This window comes from Ochotona princeps, chromosome Y (assembly GCF_030435755.1).
Source record: "Ochotona princeps isolate mOchPri1 chromosome Y, mOchPri1.hap1, whole genome shotgun sequence".
In the NCBI taxonomy this organism is placed as follows: Eukaryota; Metazoa; Chordata; class Mammalia; order Lagomorpha; family Ochotonidae; genus Ochotona; species Ochotona princeps.
This window is the reverse complement of record NC_080866.1, coordinates 437835-458299: the sequence shown is the minus strand read 5'-3', so window position 1 is coordinate 458299 and position 20465 is coordinate 437835. Positions and strand designations below refer to the sequence as shown.

Below are 20465 nucleotides of genomic sequence, written 5' to 3'. Positions count from 1 at the left end.
CACAATCTCAGATAAAGGTGTTTATAAAAACTCTAAGCCTATACTTCCTTACTTTGTTTTATTTTAGTATTCTGTGTGACGAAGTGGGAGAATGCACACAACACTTCTGCTGCCTGCTAACGCACAGCAGTTGCTTCAAGCAAAGAACTTGTGCAATTGAGTTGTGAGCTCAGCTGCGTGTGTGTGTGTATGTGTGTGTGTGTGTGTGTGTGTGTGTGTGTGTGAAGACCATTTCTACTTCATCTACTGACTGACAGACAAATCATAGCTATTTGTACTTCAGTTTCTGGGAGATATGTTCCTGAAAATGAACTAAGTGAGACTGTTATTTCAAGAAAAACAACTGGCAGTATTTGTTGCCAAAGATAGAATTCCAAGCTTTCAAGAGGATATTAGAGTTTTGGAGAGCTTGTATCTGCCACCATAAGCTTGCCAGATGCTTAATACTTAAAGACATTTTCGAAAAAGATTAGTGTTGATATTAACAAACATGATTTTAAAAATTTTTACAAAAAATGTGTCAACTTTTGAAAGATATGTATAATTTGGTGAATCAATATTGTCCAGATGACCAATTCATAGTTGTACAAAATCATGCATGACTAAAAATATATTCTGAGTGTAAGATGCACTGATGAATTTTAATATGAGAATGAATAACTCATTGATTTATGGTCTCAGATTTCATGTTGCAACAAGTCTTTGTGCAACTGTTGCTTTTCATTTATTTTGGTGTGTGTAGTATCAAAGAATGACCACACTGATCTGACAGAGTTATTAAATATATCCTATCTTTTCTAGGCATACATTTATATGGTCTGGGTTGTTTTTATTTATATACTTTCATTAAAAAGTACATTGCAACAAATGGAATAAGGAAGCCAACATGAGAATTAAGTTGTCTTCTATTAAACCTGGTGGTAAAGAGATTGGAAAATGTAAAATAATGCTAACCACTAATTTTTTTTCCTTTCAACAAAAATAGTTATTTTTAAATAAAATGTTACTTATATTAACTTGTAAAAAAAAAAAAAAAGAAAGTTCATCAGTTCTGGATTGCTGCCAATCTCGCTGTTCCAATCACAATGAAACCTATTCAGAGTCCACTGGCTGACAGGCTCTTTATGGTTGGGATTCTAAGATCAGCAGTTCAGTTGGAGGGATCTCCAAAGAAACTTCATCTGGGATGATCCCAGGCCTGATTTTTGCACAAGTTTGCTAGTACACAGTCCAAAACCATCCGTCACACCAATCAGCTTATGCACATGCTGGTTGTTGGGACTGCTGGGTTCGGTCTGTTTCCAGCCCTGTCTTCCTTGTGAACCATCGGGTGTTGTAGTCCAGCTCGATCCTGCCCACTTCATACTCAGTCCTCAAACAAACCAGTTGGAGCTGCAGCCTAGTTGGGGCGAATCCCCATAACCCCCACCAGTTCTTCCCCCTATGCTGGTTCCTGTGCGTGCCAATATATACCACAGGCTTGTCCAGTCTGTCCCACATCCCATTTAGCTCTCACACATGTCAATGGACACTGAAGCCCAGCTCAATTCAACCAACCTACTATCCATCCCACACACCTACTGGCAGGTGCCCTTCTGTCTAGCCACCCCTGTGCCTGTCCTGGTGTTCGTGCTGTCCAGTGAGAGTGGTAGCCCCAGATTCCCTACTGAAGGCAGAGCGGCTATGTGGTGGGGGAGGGTGAGGGGAGGGTCGCGGTGGCGGTGACCACCTCTGGCATCTGGCTGTGTCCCTGAGAATTCCAAGCCCCGGGGCAGTTCCCTCCTGAGATACCACCTCCACCTGGGTCAAGGCTATGAGCACAGCCTGCTCACTCACCAGCAGCTGGACCCAGGATCTCCCGCTGACCATTTCCAGCTCCAGCAAATAGCATATTTTCAGGGAGTTTTCCCAGAAGTGCCCCTTCCTGGAAAGCAGGCCTTTTCACTGCTGTCATTCCTGGAACTCAGGCCAAGGTTTCCAGGCCCACCTGTCAGATTCAGGCAGCCAGGGAACGGGGCTGTCCCTAGGGATGTGCCTCTCAGTAGGCCGGGGTGCCATGAAGGACTGCAGCCCCCTTTATCACGCACCAGGGTTGTGGCATGCAAAGGTGTTGACAGGCTTTCCTCACGCTTCCAGCGTCTCAGTATAGATCAGGATCGGGAGCAAAGGATCTTTGAGGAGCTGAAGAAGGGGCAGGTTCTTTCAGCACTCGGCTGGCTGCTAAGCTCCGAACCCCAAGAAAGGACATCAATCGAGTTTTGTACTCCCTGGCGAGGAGGGGTAAACTGCCCCAAAAGGCAGGAAGGCCCCCTCTGTGGAGCATCACCATCTCCGCTGCAGCTGAGGAACAGCTGTGTATGGCAGATCGGGAACCCGTGCCACAGAATCCAGATCTCTGTAGCCAGGGAACTCCAGGCTCAGCCCAGAGTTTGGAAGCTGAGGACACAGGTGTCCCATCTGACGTAGAAGAAGATTCTGCTGAGCCTTTGGACATGCTGAGATCAAGGAGAAAAATCTGTGAATACCTGTTCAATGTGTCTAACTCCTCTACCCTGAATGTGGCCAAAAATATTGGCCTCAGCAAGGCCCGCGATGTGAACATGGTGCTGATTGATTTGGAAAAGCAGGGCGATGTCTACAGGCAGGGGGCCACCCCTCCCATCTGGTATTTGACAGACAAGAAGTGAGAAAGGATGCAGATCAAGAGAAATGCAAACAGTGTCCCCGAAACCACTCCCACCCTCGCCACCAAGAGAAACACAGCGCTCCCCACCAGTTGTCCACCAAAGTCTGATGCTTCACACACCACAGTGGCCATGGTAAAGATAGAGAATGGACAGGAGCCTGCCATAAAGGTAGAAAGGCAAGAGGCGAGGCCGGAACCCGCAAGACTGAAACCACCAGTGTATCACAATGGCCCCTCCAAAGCAGGCTATGTTGACTTTGAAAATGGCCAGTGGGCAACAGATGACATCCCAGATAATCTGAATAGCATCCATGTAGCACCAGAACTGCAATTGGAGATCCTCAGAACTTTGGGTTCCCATTTACTCTGCTTTCTTGGGGAATTTGCTAGGTGGCATCTGGCTAGGCTCCCTCATTTTTCCCAAATTAAAAAGCAGAGTCTAAAACAGAGAGAAAGGGGTCATCTTTCCTTGCCATGCACAGCATGACCAGACACAGAGCACCTGCAACCCGTATGCCCTGAGGTTTGTTTGAGTTGTTTTGTTGGTTTGCCCATTTCCTCCTCTTCTGTGTTTCCTACACTGACTGACCTTTTGTGGTCTTGATTAGCCTTCATTGGATTCTCTGGATCGTGCCAGGGTTGATGCTTTCAGTCAAGGGCCAGCGGGCCCCTCCCCTCAGGTTCCTTTTTACCCTTGGATTGTGGAGTTTCTCCTCCCCACCCCCGAAGAGTGAAGAGGCAAATGCAGCTGCTCAGGCATCAGGTCTTGCATGGGAGCCAGCTGGGGTGCAGGGAACAGGCAGGCACCCAGGCCAGGGAGGATACCCTCCTCTTCCCAGGAAGTCCTTAGAATATTCCAGGTTTTCAGCTATCCTGCCAGGCAAAGCATTTCTAGGAGCTTGCCCAGCCAGCACAGAACACAGGGCCACATACCCCAGCTGAGTGGTAGGACAGTGTCCAGGACATCTCTCGAGGGCAGGTGATCTCTATCAGGCTCATTGGGACTCCTCAAGAGTGAAAGCTGAAAGTCACACTGGGGCCTATCACCACCTAACTTGGCACATTTCATGACATTGACACCAAGGGGATTTGGTCCAGTCAGGTGTGAATCAGCTTTTACAGGAAGTGGGTGTTGATTCCTAACCACAGCTGCACAGCTCTAAAATGCATACGTGCTTTCCCATCTATCTGCCTGCAGTCATTGTGCCAGGTAACTTCAGTTGGTCCTGGGCAGGACACAGATTGACAGTCTTCCTGCCATTGGAGGTGTTTATGGTGTTGACATCCAAGGCAGTAGTTGCAGGGGAAGGGCAGGTTGTCCTAGACTCTGAGGTGGGACCCTTGGCCTTTTCAAGGGGTGTTGCCAGCACAGGCCCTCTGAGGATGCCCCTTTCCCTCGCCATGGCCTGCCCACCCCTGCCTGGCCCAGTTCCGCCTGGCCCACCTCCTTCCTGACAACAGCCCACCCATAGCCCCCACTGCTCTGCCTGTGGCTGCTGTGCCCTCTATGCTCTTGCCCAAATTGGCCACACTGAGATAAGTGGCATTTTGAAAACACATTAAGAATGTCCGTGTAGAGTACCAGAACTCACTGGGGAGTTGGTGGGAAAGCAGGGCCCGTCCTTGGGGTTAGGAAGTACCTGCTAAAGGCATGGCCAGGCAATCCAGGGGGTGCAGGGATCCAGTAGGCCAGATCTGCGGAAAGAAGCTTGCCCCCTGAGTTCTCCAGCCAGAGGGCAACCCGCCCGCCACCTCAGCATTCCTGCCCCTCTGCTCTGTCATGGGCATTAAAATCTGGTGGAGCTGCATGCGGCCACCTCTTCACTGGCCGCCAGACACCCTTGACATACAGCCCGCTGTCTCCCCGGAGATCTCGCACACCACAGCGTTGGGCTTTGCTGCTGGGGGGCAGCAGGTGTGGAAGGGCAGCAGGTACATGGGAGCCTGGTGAGGCTCCCACCCAGTGTTCTCTTCCCATTTTTGTCTTATCTTTATTTTTAAAGAAGTCCCCATCTTCCCCCCACCCGACACACACTTTCTTTTTAATGATTTCTGTAGCTGATTTATTTGACCTGTGGATAATCACTTGTACACACTGTCAGCACTTGAGGCTGTTTCTTTTGCTCAAGTGGAAGGGGCTCTATTGGCTTTGGGGTCTTGCCAGGGACTCCAGAAACAGAGTGGGGAAGGGCTGGGGTCCAGGCCTAGGGGCCGTGGGGGCTGCAGCCCAGTCTTAAGATTCTGCTTTTATGTGATTCTTGATATCACTGACTAACATTATACATTCCACATCAATAAAAGAGGAAATAATCTAATTGTTAAAAAAAAAAAAAGAGAGAGAGAGAGAGTGGTAACCCTGAGGGAGGTGCCCACTATTTCCCTTCTAGGCCACAGCTGGGGCACCACCCCCCCACAGTCGCCACACTGCAGGGAGCAGCACTTGCCCCCAACCCCAAGGCCCGCACCCTTCCCAAACTGGCCCAGCCACAAGATATTTGCAGCAGGGCGGAGCTAGGAATTTCAGCAGGGTCTTTTGGCGTGAGTCCCCAGCATTGGGTCTGACCTGGCAGGGGCTGTTTAGATTGTTATTGGGCTGTTTAGATTGCTAATTGCTTCTTGATTCAGTTTTGGTGGTTTGTACATGTCCACAAATCTATGCATCTCCTCTAGATTCTCTTATTTGTTTGCATATAGTTGCTTGTAATAGTTCCTGATGATTCATTGTATTTCTGAGGTATTTGTTGTTATATTTCCTTTCTCATCTCAGATACTATTGACATGTATTTTCTCCCTCATTTTTTTTTTTTTTTTTTGATTAGCCGAGCTAGTGGGGAGTCTATTTTGCTGATTTTCTCAAAGAGCCAGCTCTTTGATTGATTGATTGATCTTGTGTATAGTTCTCTTGGTCTCTATTTGGTTTATTTCCTCCCTTATTTTGATGATTTCTTTTTCCTACTAATGTCAGGATTTCCTTATTTTTTTGTTTCTAGTTCTTTCAGCTGTAAGGTTCGGTGACTGACTTGGTGCTTTGACATAAGCATTAATTGAAATGAACTTTCCTCTCAGCACCGCCTTGATTGTGCCCCATAAGTTCTGATAAGTTGTGCTGATGCCTTCATTTGTTTCAAGCAATTTTTTAATTTCCCCTTTGATTTCCTCTCTAACCCATTGCTCATTTAGTAACATATTATTCAGCCTCCATATGTTTGTAAGTCTTCCTTGGTGTTTTGAATTCTTGATCTCAAGCTTCACTCCTTGGTGGTCTGAGAAGATGCATGGTATGATTTCCACTTTTTTAAATTTGCTGAGGCTTGTTTTATGGCCTATAATATGATCAATTCTGGAGAAAGTTCCATGTACTGATGAAAAAAGGTGTATTCTCTGTCTGTAGGATGAAAGGTTCAATAGACGTCAACTAAGTCCATTTGCTCTAGAGTTTGGGTGAGTTCTATCGTTTCTTTGCTGAGTTTCTGGTTTTTTGATCTGTCCATTTGCGTTAGTGGGGTATTAAGGCCTCCCACTATGATCGTATTGGAGTCTATTTCTCCCTTTAAGCCCGGTAATATTTGTTTCACATAGCTAGATGCTTTGGCATTTGGAGCATAAACATTTATTATGCTGATCTCTTCTTGTTGAATGCGTCCTTTTATCATTATGTGGTATCCTTCTTTGTCTCTTTTGATGTTTATGTTATCTGATATAAGAATGGCTACACCTGCACGTCTTTCCTTACCATTTGCTTGGAATATCTTGTGTTTTGATCCAGTCCTCTAATCTATGGTATTTGACTGATGAGTTTCAGCCTTTTCAATTCAGTTTGGTCCTGTCATTTTGGCGATGTGTTGTTCTATGATTGAGTTTTCTGTTAACCTTTTAGTGGGATGTTCTCCATATTTGTCTTTGTGTTTGGTGGCTTCTATTTCTTTTTTCTTTCATGGGAACATCCTTGAGTATCATTTGTAAGGGAGGTTTAGATGAGACAAAATCTTAAAGTCTTTCTTTATTGTGGAAGAATTGTATTTCATTTTCAAAGACAAAGGAGAGCTTTGCAGGGTAAGTTATTCTAGGATGAAAACTTTTCTCTTTTAGAATCTGGAGTAGTCATTCCATTCTGTTCTGGCCTGTAGTGTTTGCTCTGAATGGTCAGCTGTGAGCTTGATTGGGATTCCTCTATATGACACTTGATTTTTTTCACGTGCACATTTAAGGATTTTTCTCTTTTTGTTCAACTGAAGATAGCTTGATTATCATGTGTCGTAGTGAAGTTTGTTTTTGATCAACTCTGTCGCGAGTTCTGTAGCCCTCCTGTATATTATTTTCCATTTCTTTGCTCTGATTAGGGAAGTTTTCCTTTATTATTCCATTGAATACACCTTTAATCCCAACTTCTCTTTCTGCAGTTTCTGAAACTCCCATAACTCTTACGTTGGACCTTTTAATCATAAGTTTTAATTCTTGGATACTTTTTTTTTTTAGCTTGACCTAACTCTGCTTCCAGCTTTTTGTTTGTTTCTTCATGGTCACAGGAAATTTTAATTCTGAAATTTTTTCTTCTGCCTCATTCATTCTATTGTTGAGACTCTCCACTGTATTTTTAATTTGCTCTACTGTGTTCTTAATTTCTGATTGTCAGTCTTAATATGAGTTATTACTGCCATTTCTTCTTTGAACTCTTGTTTGTGCTTCTCATTATTGATCAGCAGCTTTATCACAAGTTTTCTGAGTTCTTTTTTCCCATTTTTTCAATGTCTTCCTCAGTTAACTCTGAGAGTGGGAGAAACTTTTGATCCTTTGTTGGAGAGTCTTCAGTAATATTCACGGTGTCTTTGTCTTTTCTTTTACCTTTTGTAGTTGCCAATCTGGTTGATGAAAACATCTCTAAGATGTATTGCCTACAGGTTTACAAGTTGATTTTTTATGTTCAATCAGTGCCCCGAATTTCAAAAACACAGCTGTCCTGAATAATTTCTTTGTCGGGGACACTGATTTTGTAAGTATAACTGATCTTGTTGTCCTCTGCTGTGTGCTAAGTCTAAGTACCTCCTGGAGTTATTTTGGGTGGAGTTGGTGGCGTGCCTTGTAGGGGCTATTTTTTCTGGGGAGCCTGTGCAGTGCTCTAAGATGGTGATGATTTTGTTCCCAGGTCAGGTCTTGGGCAACTCAGCTGTCCTCTCCCAGTGTAACAGTGTTTGGTCCCATGACACTGTTTCTGAGAGCTGCTGAATTAGTGCATGTGCAGTTTACCACTCCTCCTCTTGCAGTTTATCAGTGTTTAGAGCACTTGCCTCAATGTCCAAGATGGCGCCCATAGGGGCACCAACAAAGATCAGGGGTCTGTCAGCCATCAGCTCCAGGGACCACACAGACCCTATAGGCTGCAAGGCTGGTGCTGTGGGCTCAACTCAGTGCAGTTAGCTAGTAACACGCCCACTCTGGACCTTCACTTGGGGTCAAAACTTGCTGCCCTGCTACCTGAGATGGCACCAGGTGAGACACCTCTGAAGAATTGCGGCTGCTGGCTTTCAGCTCCAGGAACCACACCGACACTGCTGGGAGTGAAGCTGGTGCTACCCTCCCCACTTGCATCAGTTCCATGTGATCAGCCAGAAATGAGCCTCCTCTGTGCCACTCAGTCCACTCTGCATTCCACCTCTCCACACAACATGGTGCCCTGAGTCTCATACTCTCTCTGCCTGTGGCTGGTCCCAGATACCCAGCTTGATTGTCCAGGCCCAGACTACACTTGCCTCCCAAGCTCCCCACGTGGATCCAGGCTCTGACCTGGCAGTGACAACATCTGTGTGGAGGCCACTGCTGGATGTTCGGCTGGTGCTGGAAACGTATCGTTGGAGCCTGGATCGCTGGGGTCTGAGTTGCTGCTCACTGACTGCTGGTTGGTTTTTCGGTCCACTACAACACTGCTGTCTCTTTGCCTCAGCTTTCCTGTGCTGAGGGGGTCTCCAAGACCCCCTACTTATTCCCTGAGCCCTATTTTTTTCCCCAGTAATCTACTTATTGCACTTCACCCTGTCTAAAGATTCTCCATGTTGTCAAATGTGTCTGTAACCTTTGCCACCATCTTGCCTCTGTTTGGCCATCTTGACTCAAAAACACTTCCTTTATTTTTATTGGAAAGCCAGATATACAGAGAGCAGGACAGACACAGAAGATATTTCATCCGCAGATTAACTCCCAAGTGACTGCAATGGCCAGAGCTGCAATGATTCAAAGCCATATGCCATGAGCCTCTTTTGGATTTCCCACATGGATACAGGGTCACAAGACTTTGGGGCATCCTCAACTGCTTTCCCTGGCTACAAACAGGGAGCTGGATAGGAAGTGAAGTAGCTGGGATATGGACCAGGCTACTGCACCAGGCCCAATAGTCATTGTTTTAATCTACAATCTTGCCAAAAAACTCTAGAAGTCCAATTGTTTGTTATAGAGCATGATGAGACTCTGACAAGAGTAAATTGTTTGTCTAGCAAACTGGAGCAAAATGAGTGACATTTTAAAGCAGAATCTCAGAGATTTAAGCATCAATATCAAAAATATTTTGTATGTAGCAATTAATGAGTACTCTTTTGTCCATAGCCAAATAAAATAGCTCTTAATAAATTTCAAGTGTTTTTTTAAATTGGAAAAGCCAAAAACAAAAAAAAGAGAGAGAGAGAAAGATAAGGAGAGAGAGAGAGAGAGAAAGATCTTCCATCCACTGGCTCACTTTAAGCAATTGTAATGATTAGAGCTGAGATGATCTGAATCCAGGAACCAAAAGCTTCTTCCAGGTCTCGCACAGGGGTGCACAATTCTAAGGCTTTAGGTCAATCTCTGCTGCTTTCCCAAACCACAAGCAGGGGGCTGGATGGAAACCGGAGGAGCCAAGTTATACACCAGCAGCCATATCGAGTCCTGGAGGATGAAAGATAAGAATTTAGGTAAACAGACCATATATTGGGCCCAAATTTTTAGTTCTCTGGCATATACAATGTACACACATAAAAATACACAATATAGGACAGAATAACAAATCAGTTTCAGCTATATTTAAGATCTTTAAGTGCAAGGCATGTGAAGCGGAACTTTCACTTCATCATTCACTTCTGGCTGATGAGCTGGAGGCATGGCCTTCCCCAATTGCTTAAAAAGTAGCTGGCACTATTTTAACTCAGGCATCAGTGTGTCTATTGGGTGCCAGGCTTGACCCGCTGGTCATCCACCAATGAGCTCTAAGGACTTGGATGTTGACAAATTATTGCCTAGAGACGTCCATGGATAAGGCCACCATACATGTTAAGAGAGGAACGAATCCTGAGGGATACCCAACAACAGGGCCACTGTCCTTTCACATAAGTGAAGGGACTGAGACCTGGTGGTTTGGAGGGGGAAGATATAAAGATCTGTATGTGTCAGACTAATTCACCAGTCCACATGGTAGTCCTGAGATGGGATTGTCAGTGTAGAGCTACACTGACCACCACACACCAGTTCACATGAAAGCAATGGCTAGGGCTTGTCTAGCAGGGATAGGTCTCAGTACCTGACTGAGTATCAGAGCAGGGGATGGGTCATATTTGGCAGGGTCATGACACTAACCAGCATGTAGGAGAACCAGATCTGGGGATAGATTCTGTGGGGGATAAATGGGCCCAACCCTATGGAAATACAAATCCTGCTGGTTAGCTCAAGAGTTGGGGAGGTAACTGCCTGAGGTAGGAGTAATCATGGATCCTGCCAATATTCACTGGTACTGGGGCTGGTGACAGGCTGGGCAGGTTCAGGCTTCAGCACCTGCATGTGCATCCTAAAATAGGGAGTGGAACAGGCTGGGCTGCAACATCCACTAGCTCATACAAAGGCCAAGACTGAGGGTCAGGTTATGCCAGATAAGGGCCTAGCACCTGCTGGAGTATGTGAGATCTGAGTCTAGGAGGGGGCTGAGAGAGGAGACCTGGGAAACTCCCTAAAGGGCCATAGCTCCTGCTAATGAGCACATGGTTCAGACATAGGGATCGGGCAAACTGGGCAAGGTAGTTCCATCCATTCACAAGTATTTGGGTTGGTTTTGGAAGGTGGCAGACCAGGCAGGGCCGAGCAGACCTTAGCCCACTGGTGAGTGCAGAAACCAGGCTGGAGTGCAGGTCATGCCTGGCTAGGGTATCACACCTACACTGGTTTACATGAGCCATGGATGGAAACAGGCTGAGCAGGGCCAGGTTGCAGCACCTGCCAGTAAGAGCTGGGACTGGAGACAGGCCAGGTTAGGCTAGGATGCAGCATCTGAAGGCAAAGACTAAGACAGATGAGAGGCTATGCCAGGCCAATTCAGAGCAATCACTGGCACATGCAAGATCTGTGGATGTGAGTGGGCCTAGTTGGGAAACAAAGGGGATGCCCTGACTGAGTTGAGATCCCCATTGGTAAGAGTGGGGACCAGGATGGGGCCCACGGTCTAGTCTGAATATGGCTGCAGGATCCTTCAGCATGTGTGTAGACTGATCTGGGATGCATCAGTCTGGCTAGAATACAGCACCAACTAGTGCTCATGAGAAACAGGGTGGGTGTAGGATGAGTTAGGCTAGGTCTCTACCACTGCTGATCCCTGTGTGAGCTGTGTCTGGGTGTGCCCCAGGAGTGGCTGGGCTGTAGCACTCAACAGTAAAAACCAGATGGGTTAGGGCCAAACATATGGGAAAGGTGACTGTTCTTGCCAGGACAGGAGGTGGACTAAGTAGGGCTGGCCCATAGACCAGCAATGGGTGCATGAGATTTGGCATTAGGAGAGGTTCTGATGGAGGAGCTTGGGAAACTTCTTTGTCAGGACATACTATCTGAAGGTGAGCACAAGAACTACAATAGGGGGCAGCCCAGAGCAGGCCAGGTAATGGTACCCAATAACATACATTTGGCATAGGTCAAGGGCATTCCAGGCTGGATCAGTTCAAATCACTCACTGGCAAGTACAAGTGCCAGAATGGGGTGTTGGTCAGGCTGGGTCAGGACACAATACAAGGCAGACTGCAGCAGAGCTGGGACTGAGCTTGCAGGTCTGGGCTATACTGTAGCCCCAACCAGCATGAACTGGAATTGGGGTGGGTCAGGCCCCTCCAGGCTACCACTACCACTGGAAAATGCCATGGTGAGGAGGCTGTGCCAGTCTGAGCCACAGCACCCAAGCAGCACACATGAAACTATAGGGAGGGGAGGGAGATATCCAGCAGGAGAAGAGTTGTGGAGGCTCCTGTACTGAACCACCTCTCTGACTAGTGAGCATGAGAGCTGGGATGGGGGCAGACCAGGCTAGTCAGTGGCACAAAATCTGATAGCTGACATGTGAGCTGGATCAGGGGAAAGCTAGACTGGCTGGCAAATTCTGTCAGGCACGGGCATGGCTAATCAGATGGTGGCACCTGCTGGCACCAGTGTGGGCTGGATAGTGGGGCTGATTGGGATGAACTGGGCTTCAATGCCCAATGACATGTATGTGAGCTGAATGGGATGTGGGACAGACTAGACCAGTTTACTGTACATACTGGCAGACATGGGAGCCAGGGTAGGGGGGTGGGTCTGGTGGGGGTTAATGCAAGTTACTCCAACCAGACTGCAGCTCCCACTGGTTTGTGTGGGGGCCAAGTGTGTGGTGGGCAGAATCAAGTTGGACCACACACCCATTGGTTTGTATAGAAGATAGGACTGGAGGCAGAACCAACAATGCAACTGCAACTAACAGTGTGTGTATAGGCTGATTGGGGCAACAGACTCTGCCAGGTTCTGTATTGGCATGCACACACAAGAATCTGGTCTGGGATCACCTCAAATGAAGTTTCTTTGGGGATCCTTCCAACTGAAGCTCAGAATTTCAACCATGAAGAGAAATGCAAGTTCCATGGTCTCACCATACAGTGCTTGTGTCAAAGCTGGGCATCCTTGGTGGAGTAGATGGAACAGTGGACAGCATATTCAAGTGAACATGGAGTATGTGGCAGTATGTTGGAGCCTGCAGAGGACATTAGGTACCAAAGAAAAAATAAATCATTCAACTAGCCCAGCCAAGAGTTGGGAATGAATATCAGGGCAGATGGAAACTATATGTTGGACCATAGAAGCAAGTGAATTCTGGAGACATTTCATCACAATTGGAGTGGCAGAATTGACAATTAAGAGTTGTTGAAGTATCAAAACCCCTTGAGAACTTCATGGCCTTGTGAATTTCTATTTTTTTTTTTTTTTTGCTGCTGATTTTGTATTGTGGCTTTTCATTTAAGGGATTGAATAGTTGTGTAATGGAGACTGTCATATCCAGATATGAGAATACAAATCAGAATGCCTCTATACTTCCAGACTAAAGACAGACTCCCATTAAAATTGTGAAATATATCATGACAATAGGATGTTGGATTCTTTGCTATTGTCCATGCCCACAAAGATGGATATATGACTGTTTATGAAGAATTATATTACACCAATAATATAGGGGGACTCAGTGAGGATGATTTGGAGAGGGGATAAGGGAAACTCCAAAGTCTATGGAATTGCATATTAAAAGGATAATTTTAAAAATTAATTTAAAAAAATTTCAAATAAATTCCTTAGATTCTTTTTTACAGTTGGTCTTTTTTTCAATTGAGCTAGACTAGGGAAGGGCCAGATTGGGTTGACTGTTCCCGCTGGTGCAAACAAAATTAGACTGGGTGAGGGTTGGTTGGGCTTTGCCACATCATCAGATGGCAGAGGGTGGCACTGAGGGCTAATTCTGTCAAGTCAAACCACAGAACCACCTGGACGGTGCATAATCCGGAAGTTAGAGTGGCCTAGAAGTGATAGTGGACACCTCCCTCGTGGGTAACCACTCCTGCTGGACAGCATGAAAACTAGGATGGGCAGGAGTGGTTAGACAGAAAGGCACCTGCCAGCATATGTGTGTGGGATGAATAGTAGGTTGGTTGGGTTGAACTAGGCTTCAATGCCCATTGACAAGTATCAGAGCAAAATGGCATGTGGGACAGACTGAACTAGTCTGCTACACAGACTGGCAAGCATGGGAACCTGGGTAGGGAGCAGGTCTGGTGGGGGTTATGGGGAGTCGAACCAACTAGGCTGCAGCTCCCTCTGGTTTGCGTGAGGACTGAGTATGGAGTGGGTAGGATCGAGCTGGACTACAATATCCATTGGTTCAAGTGGAAGACAGGGCTGCAAATAGAACTGATAAAGCAATTGCAACCAACCAGCATGTACATAAGCTGATTGGGGCGACAGACTGTGCCTGACCCATACTGGCAAATTCACACAAGAATCAGGTTTGGGAAGTTTCTTTGGGGATCCCTCCAACTGAACTGCTGATCTCAGAACCCCAACCATGAAGAGACTATGGCAGCCAGTGGATTCTGAATAGGTTTCATAGCAATTGGAATTAAGAGATTGGCATCAATTCAGACCCGTTGAACTATCAAAACTGCTTGAGCTTGAGTAGGACCCTCAGAGTGTGCCTCGCATCAGGGACCTGGGACCTAGGTGGGATTTTTTCCATTGTTCCTCCCCTGACCCCAGATACAGGGGAAAAAAATGATTTTAGTGTAGAAACAATGGTCTTACCCACTTTCCTGCAGCCCTTGACCCTTTGTACCCTAATCAACTAAGTAAGAGGGCTTAGAAATAACTAACTATATAAATAAATAAATAAATTCATACATACATACGTAAAATATTTTTTGAATTTGACCTTTTACTATTATCATATTATTATCATGTTAAGATATAATTCCATAAAACTGGGAGCTTCCTTACCCTCTCCCCTAATCTTTCTCCTTTTACTGAGTTCCCCCATATCATTAAAACAGCATAGTTCCTCATAAACAGTAACAAACTCATTATTGTGGGCATGGACAATGACAGAAACTCCAATATCTTATTGTCAAATCACATCCAACCGTTTTACTGAGAGTCCACCTTTGGTATGGAAGTAGAGATGCACACTGCACCATATCCTCACACCTGGACATGTCAGTCTCCACTACACAGTCACTATACATTCCACCCCACCAAATGAAAGCCACAATACAAAACCAACAGCAGGAAGAGAAGCAGAAAATTACAATGCCATGAAGTTAAACATCATATCACTGCAAATGGCAGTCTCCATTACACAGTTACTGCACATGCCCCTAAATGAAAAGACACAAAACAAAATCAACAGGAAGAAAAGACAGAAACTTACAATGCCATGAAGTTAAATGACATGATGCTGAATGAATGTGTGGCTAAAGAAATGAAAAGAGAATCAAGAATCTTCTTGAAGAAAATGATGCTTCTGTATTACATATGAATCATTGAAGAATTTGATCAGAAGAAAGTTTTGAAGAGATGAAACAAAAAATATCAAAATTATTAAAATATATGTTCTGCTGATCCTTGTTGGTGAGAACTTTCTCCTATAGGCAGCAAATAGATAGATTTGGTTTTTTTTTTTCCAATATTTTTTTATTATATTTTTGACAATCTTTACATAGTTAATTAGGGTAAAAAGGTTCAAGGACAATAGGAAAGCGGGTAAGATTATTATTTCCGTATTATTTCCTTCATGTATAAAGGGGGTATTAAGGGAGAAGACCCACCCAATTTCCCACTCTCCCCAGGTCCCAGATGTAGGACATGTTCCAAGGATCTTGCTCAGTTGGTTTTGTTAGTTCATCAGTTATGAATCGCAACCATTCTTACCACTCCAAGCACTATGATGTCTTTGAAGAGTCCACTGGTTGACATAGTCTATCATAGAGTCTCTGTTGGGATTTTATTTTTAACCCAGTCTACTACTCTATGATGTTTCTTGATGAGTTTAAGCGATTTATATTAAGGGATAATATGAATAGGCAAAAATTTTATCATTTTAGCAATGGGCTGTTCATTGATTTATTCTTCTGTTGTTATTTTACCAGGATGTTCTTCACATTTGCCTTTGGTTTTGGTGGGCGCTATTCATTTTCTCTGTCAAGAGAACATCTTTAAGTATCATTTGTAGGGCACGCTTGGAAAAACCATATGCTTCTTTTTTTAAAATTATGTTTTGACAATATTTACATAGTTAATTAGGGCACAAAGGATCAAAGGCTATAGGAAAGTGGGTAAGACTATTATTTCCATATTGTTTGCTTCATGTATCTAAGGTAAAAGGGGATATTGAGGGAGAGCCCCACCCAGTTACCCAACCCACACCACGTCCAGATGTGAGGCATGCTCCAAGGGTCTTGCTCAAGTGGTTTTGAAGTTCACCAGTTATGAATCGCTGCCAATCTCACGACTCGAAGCACAATGAGGTCAGTGAAGAATCCACTGATTGACATAGTCCATCATGGAGTCTTCATTTGCCCCGTATTTCGCTTCCAACATATAGCTGAGGCGGTTGATTGACTTATTCCGTCCGGCACAGTCCATCGCCCCAATCAGCTGGTGGTTTCAATTGCTGGGTTGGTTCTGTTTCCAGCCCTGTCTTCTACTGGAACCAATGGGTGTTAAAGCCCAACCTGGTTCTGCCCAGCACATACTCAGCACTCACACCAACCAGTGGGAGCTGCAGCCTAGTTGGAGCCACCCACAATAACCTGCACCAGGCCTGTCCCCTACCCTGGTTTGCCAGTCTGTGTAGCAGACTAGTCCAGTCTGTCCCACATCCCATTTGACTCTTGTACATGTTGATAGGTATTAAAGCTTAGTTCCATCTAACCAGCTCAACTATCCAGCCCTCATGGGTGTTGTTGAGTGCCTCTCTGTCTAGCCACCCCAGCCCCTGTCCTAGTTTTTGTGCCCTCTGTGGGAGTGCTAACCCAAGAGGGAGGAACGCACTCTTTCCCTCCCAGGCCTCTCCCACTCCTGGATTATGCACTCTCCAGGTGGTTCTGTGGTTTGACTTGACAGAATTAGCTCCCAGGGCCAGCTTCTGCCAGTTGATGCTGTGGATAAGCCCAAACAACCCTCACCCACTCTAATTTTTGTTTGCACCAGTAGAAACAATCAGCCCAGCCTGGCTTTTCCCTGACCTAGCTCACATGAGGCGCACAAGTGTTGTAGCCCTGCTTAGTCTGGTCTGACCCCTCCCAGCTCCTGCTCTCCAGTGGGAGTAGCTGTCCAGCAGGGGAACACCCCTTATTCCCCTGCCGGCTCTGCCCCCTCTCTTCCTGGTTCTCACACGTGCTGTTGCATGCTGCAGTCACATCCGGTACAGGCATTCATCACCTTGGCATTCCATATTGTGCACTGGTTTTTGTCGCAACCAAACCCGGCTCGACCCACACTCTGTTCTGGTGCTTGGATTTGCCAGTGGATGACGTGAACTGATTCAGCCTGGTCTGCCCCCGACCCATGCCAAATGTATGCCAGTGAGTAACTTTCCAAGGCCTGTTCTGGGCTGTTTCCTATCATGCTTCTTGCGCTTACCTGCAGGGTCTGTGTCCTGCCAGAGGAGCTGCCCAGGCTGCTCCAACAGAACCCCTCCCAATGCCAGATTTTGCACATACCACGGGGTCCATGGGCCAGCCCTAGTCAGTTCACCTCCTGTCCTTGCAGGAACAGTGACTTTTTCCTGACTGGCCTTCAACCCAAACTGGTCCTTGCTGTTGGATGTTTCAGCCCAGCCATGGCTCGTCCATACCCACATAGGGCTCACACATGGCTCAGTAGGGGTTGAGACCTTGCCTAGTCTATCCCACATCTACCCTTGGTCCTCCAGGACAATAGATGGTGTTGGAGTCTGTCCCAGCTTGGTGCATCCAGTCCCAGTCCACACTTGTGCCAAGGAGACTACAACTCTTTCCTGATCAGAACGCAGCCCCATTCCAGCCCTTGCGCCCATTGGTGGGAACCTCAACCCAGTTAGGGTGTCCGCTTGGCTTCCCAACCAGGCCTGTTCCCAGCCATAGATCACGCACATGCCAGTGGTTGCTCCAACTCAGCTTGGCTCAGCCCCTCACCTGTCCTGACCTCTGCCTTAGACACTGTGGCTTAGTGTTCCTGGCTCATGCAGACCAGTAGGTGCAAGAGCCTATCTCGGCATAACCTGTGCTCCATGCTGGTTTCTAGTTTTGCTTGTGGGCTAAGGTTTGCTCAGTCCTGCCCAGTACACACCATTCTATTACCATTTCACACATTAGCCAGTCGTTGGAGCTACTTTGCCCAGCTTGTCCAACCCCAGGTCTGGACCACATGTTCACCAGCAGGAGCTATAACTCACCAGGGGAGTTTCCCAAGTTCCTCCAGTTGATCCACTCCCAGACCCAGTTCTCATACATGCCATTTGCTTTTTTGTTTTGTTTTGTTTTGTTTCTAAAGATTTATTTATTGGGAAGGCTACCATGATTGACCAGACAGCAAGATGCAGAACAGAGAAATGACTTCCTTAATCTACACTGCAGCCATCGTGTTCATTTCCAGGATGAAGCACTTTGTTTCAGAATGCACAAACTTTTATACATCAAAAGAACCCAGGTTTCGTTATTCCTTATCTTATGGCAAACTAGCAGTTCTTAGAATAGTTTTTCTTCTGTTAACTAAAGTAAATAAAAAGTAAACAAGGAGAAGCCTTTTTTTAGCTTCTTTTCTTCAAATTTATTATCATTTTATCATACAGTCCATAGGCCCTGGAATTGCACTTACACCCTCTCCAAGTCCCCCTGCCACAAGTTTCCCTATGTTGTTATTATAGTATAGTTCTCTATTAATAGTCATATATCCATCATTGCGGGCATGATGCCATTGAGTTTTACCAGTGCCAGGCTCAGACTGGCCTCCCATTTGGCCTTGTATGAGCTGGTGAATGTTGCAGCCCAGGCCACCCCACACCCTATCCAGGTTGCACTTTCGGGTGCTGCTGCCTTGACCAGTCCAGACTGTTGTAGGTTCTTTTACCTGTGATTGATGGCAGGCTCCTTGGTCATACCTAGCTTAGTCCATCACCACCTCAACTCTTGAGCTAACCAGTGGGGCTAGAATTTCCACAGGGTGTGGCCCACACATCCCGCACAGAATCTACCCCCAGATATGGTTCTCGGGTGCTAGTTAACGTTATGGCCCTGCCTAATGTGACCAGTCTCCTGATCCATCATCATGTCAGGTAATAGGATATCCTGCTGTACAAGCCCTGAGCCTTAGCTTTTGCATGAACTGGTGTTCGCTGCTCAGCATTGTTAAGTGATTGCCAGTTCTTCAAAGGAAGAGTTACTGTTATTGAGAACCTTTAGGATTGATTTACAATTCCAGAAATTCAACCTGGAGCTACCTAAACAGTGATTCAAAGAACCAAAACCCCAGAGCTCCCGGGACAGGCGGCCAGCAGGTGGAGCCTGGCGCCAAATGGTACACTGATCACTCTGGGACAGCTCACCATGTGCACATGGTGGCTGGCATCTGGGATCCAGGCATGAGATGCCCCGTCCTGTGTCCCACACACAGCTGAGAGACTGCAGGAAGTTTGAACTCCTTGGCCTTAGTTTGTGCCCCTCTCCCATCCCATCCACCTCTCAATGAGAGCAGCAGGTGGGCCCTGGGCCCCGGACCTGCCCTGCCCTGCCCTGCCCAGTCTCAGAGACATCCCCCCTTCGATCAGTGTACTCACCCCCAAAGGGAGCAGCCCTTGGAGCCCAGGCAGGCCTGAGATCAGTTCACAATGTATATGTGGTGGCTGCCGTGTGGGATCCAGGCATGAGACGCCCTGTCCTGAGACCCACATCAGGTTTCATTTGATTCATTTCCTATGTGACATGTTCCTTAAAATCCTGAACACCCACTTCACATGCTTCTCATTGTTGGTAAACTGTTTTACATCTAGTGTTTTGAATTCTGTGTCCACCATTTTGTTGATGTATTCTTCAATTAACTCTGAGGTTGGCAACCTCTTTTGCTCCTTTGCACGGTAGTCTTTAGTAATATCCATTGCGAGTCTGTCTCTTCTTTTGCTCTTGGTGATTGTACTTCTGCTTATCAAAATCTTCTCCCTGAGGCAGGTTTTACAGCTATGTAACCCACAGGTCTACAGTTGTAATTTATTTGTTGTGGCTGGTACATGACTTTGTTAGCAGTTGCTTGTGCCACTCCCTCCAGTGAGTTCCAGCTCTGGGCTCTTAAGTTAGACTTCCACCATGGTCTCTGTAGGCCCACCTCTGACAAATGCAATGCACTGAGCTCAGTGAGTTCTCTCCCAGCTTAGTACACTAGCAGTTCACTGTTGTCTCCTGCAGCCCTACACTCTTTGCCACATTGTAAGAAATTGGCTCCTGATCTGCCACTGCTACAGTCCTTGATCTGCTGTACATCAGATGTGAGAGCTACTTGGACCTATCTTGTCCTGTCAGGTGCTACCTTGTTGCAGTTCACTGAGCCAGAAATGAGATCACTCCCAGCACAGTGCATGGACAGTCCTGCCCCATAGCCCTTGCTTTCTTACATGAAATGGCACCTAATTCAGCCCTAGGAGATGTACTGTGCTGTGAAATCCAGATACGCTGCCCATCTGGGATCTCCACTGTTTCTCTGCTCCTGGTCAAATCAAACAGACCAGCAGGATGAGCAGTTCTTTGTCTGGATTCAATGCCTGAGCTCCTGGGTAACATTCCTTCCCACCTTGTTGCTGGTGAAATTCCAGCTTCAGGTGCAGTTTTGATCATCATTCACTGAATGCCGCTGGAATATCAGTCACTGCAAGACCACACCACTGTTTTCACTATTTTCCTATGTCTTTCAGTCTCCAGGTATCCTCTCCTATTTTCTGGAATGTGCTCTCTCTTCTTCACACTGG

The 20465-nt window shown here is 46.2% G+C and overlaps 1 protein-coding gene across 1 annotated transcript; it reads left to right on the top strand.

The window, feature by feature from the left end:
* Positions 1-1725: 1725 nt before the first annotated feature.
* LOC131478684 (double-stranded RNA-specific adenosine deaminase-like) lies at positions 1726-7647 on the top strand (the record flags this gene model as incomplete). The annotated part of the gene is given in 3 exon segments (XM_058659270.1): positions 1726-2206; positions 2209-3039; positions 7538-7647. Coding segments are annotated over 3 exon segments (1422 nt in total), but the record flags the coding sequence as incomplete, so codon positions are not given.
* Between the last annotated feature and the right edge of the window lie 12818 nt (positions 7648-20465).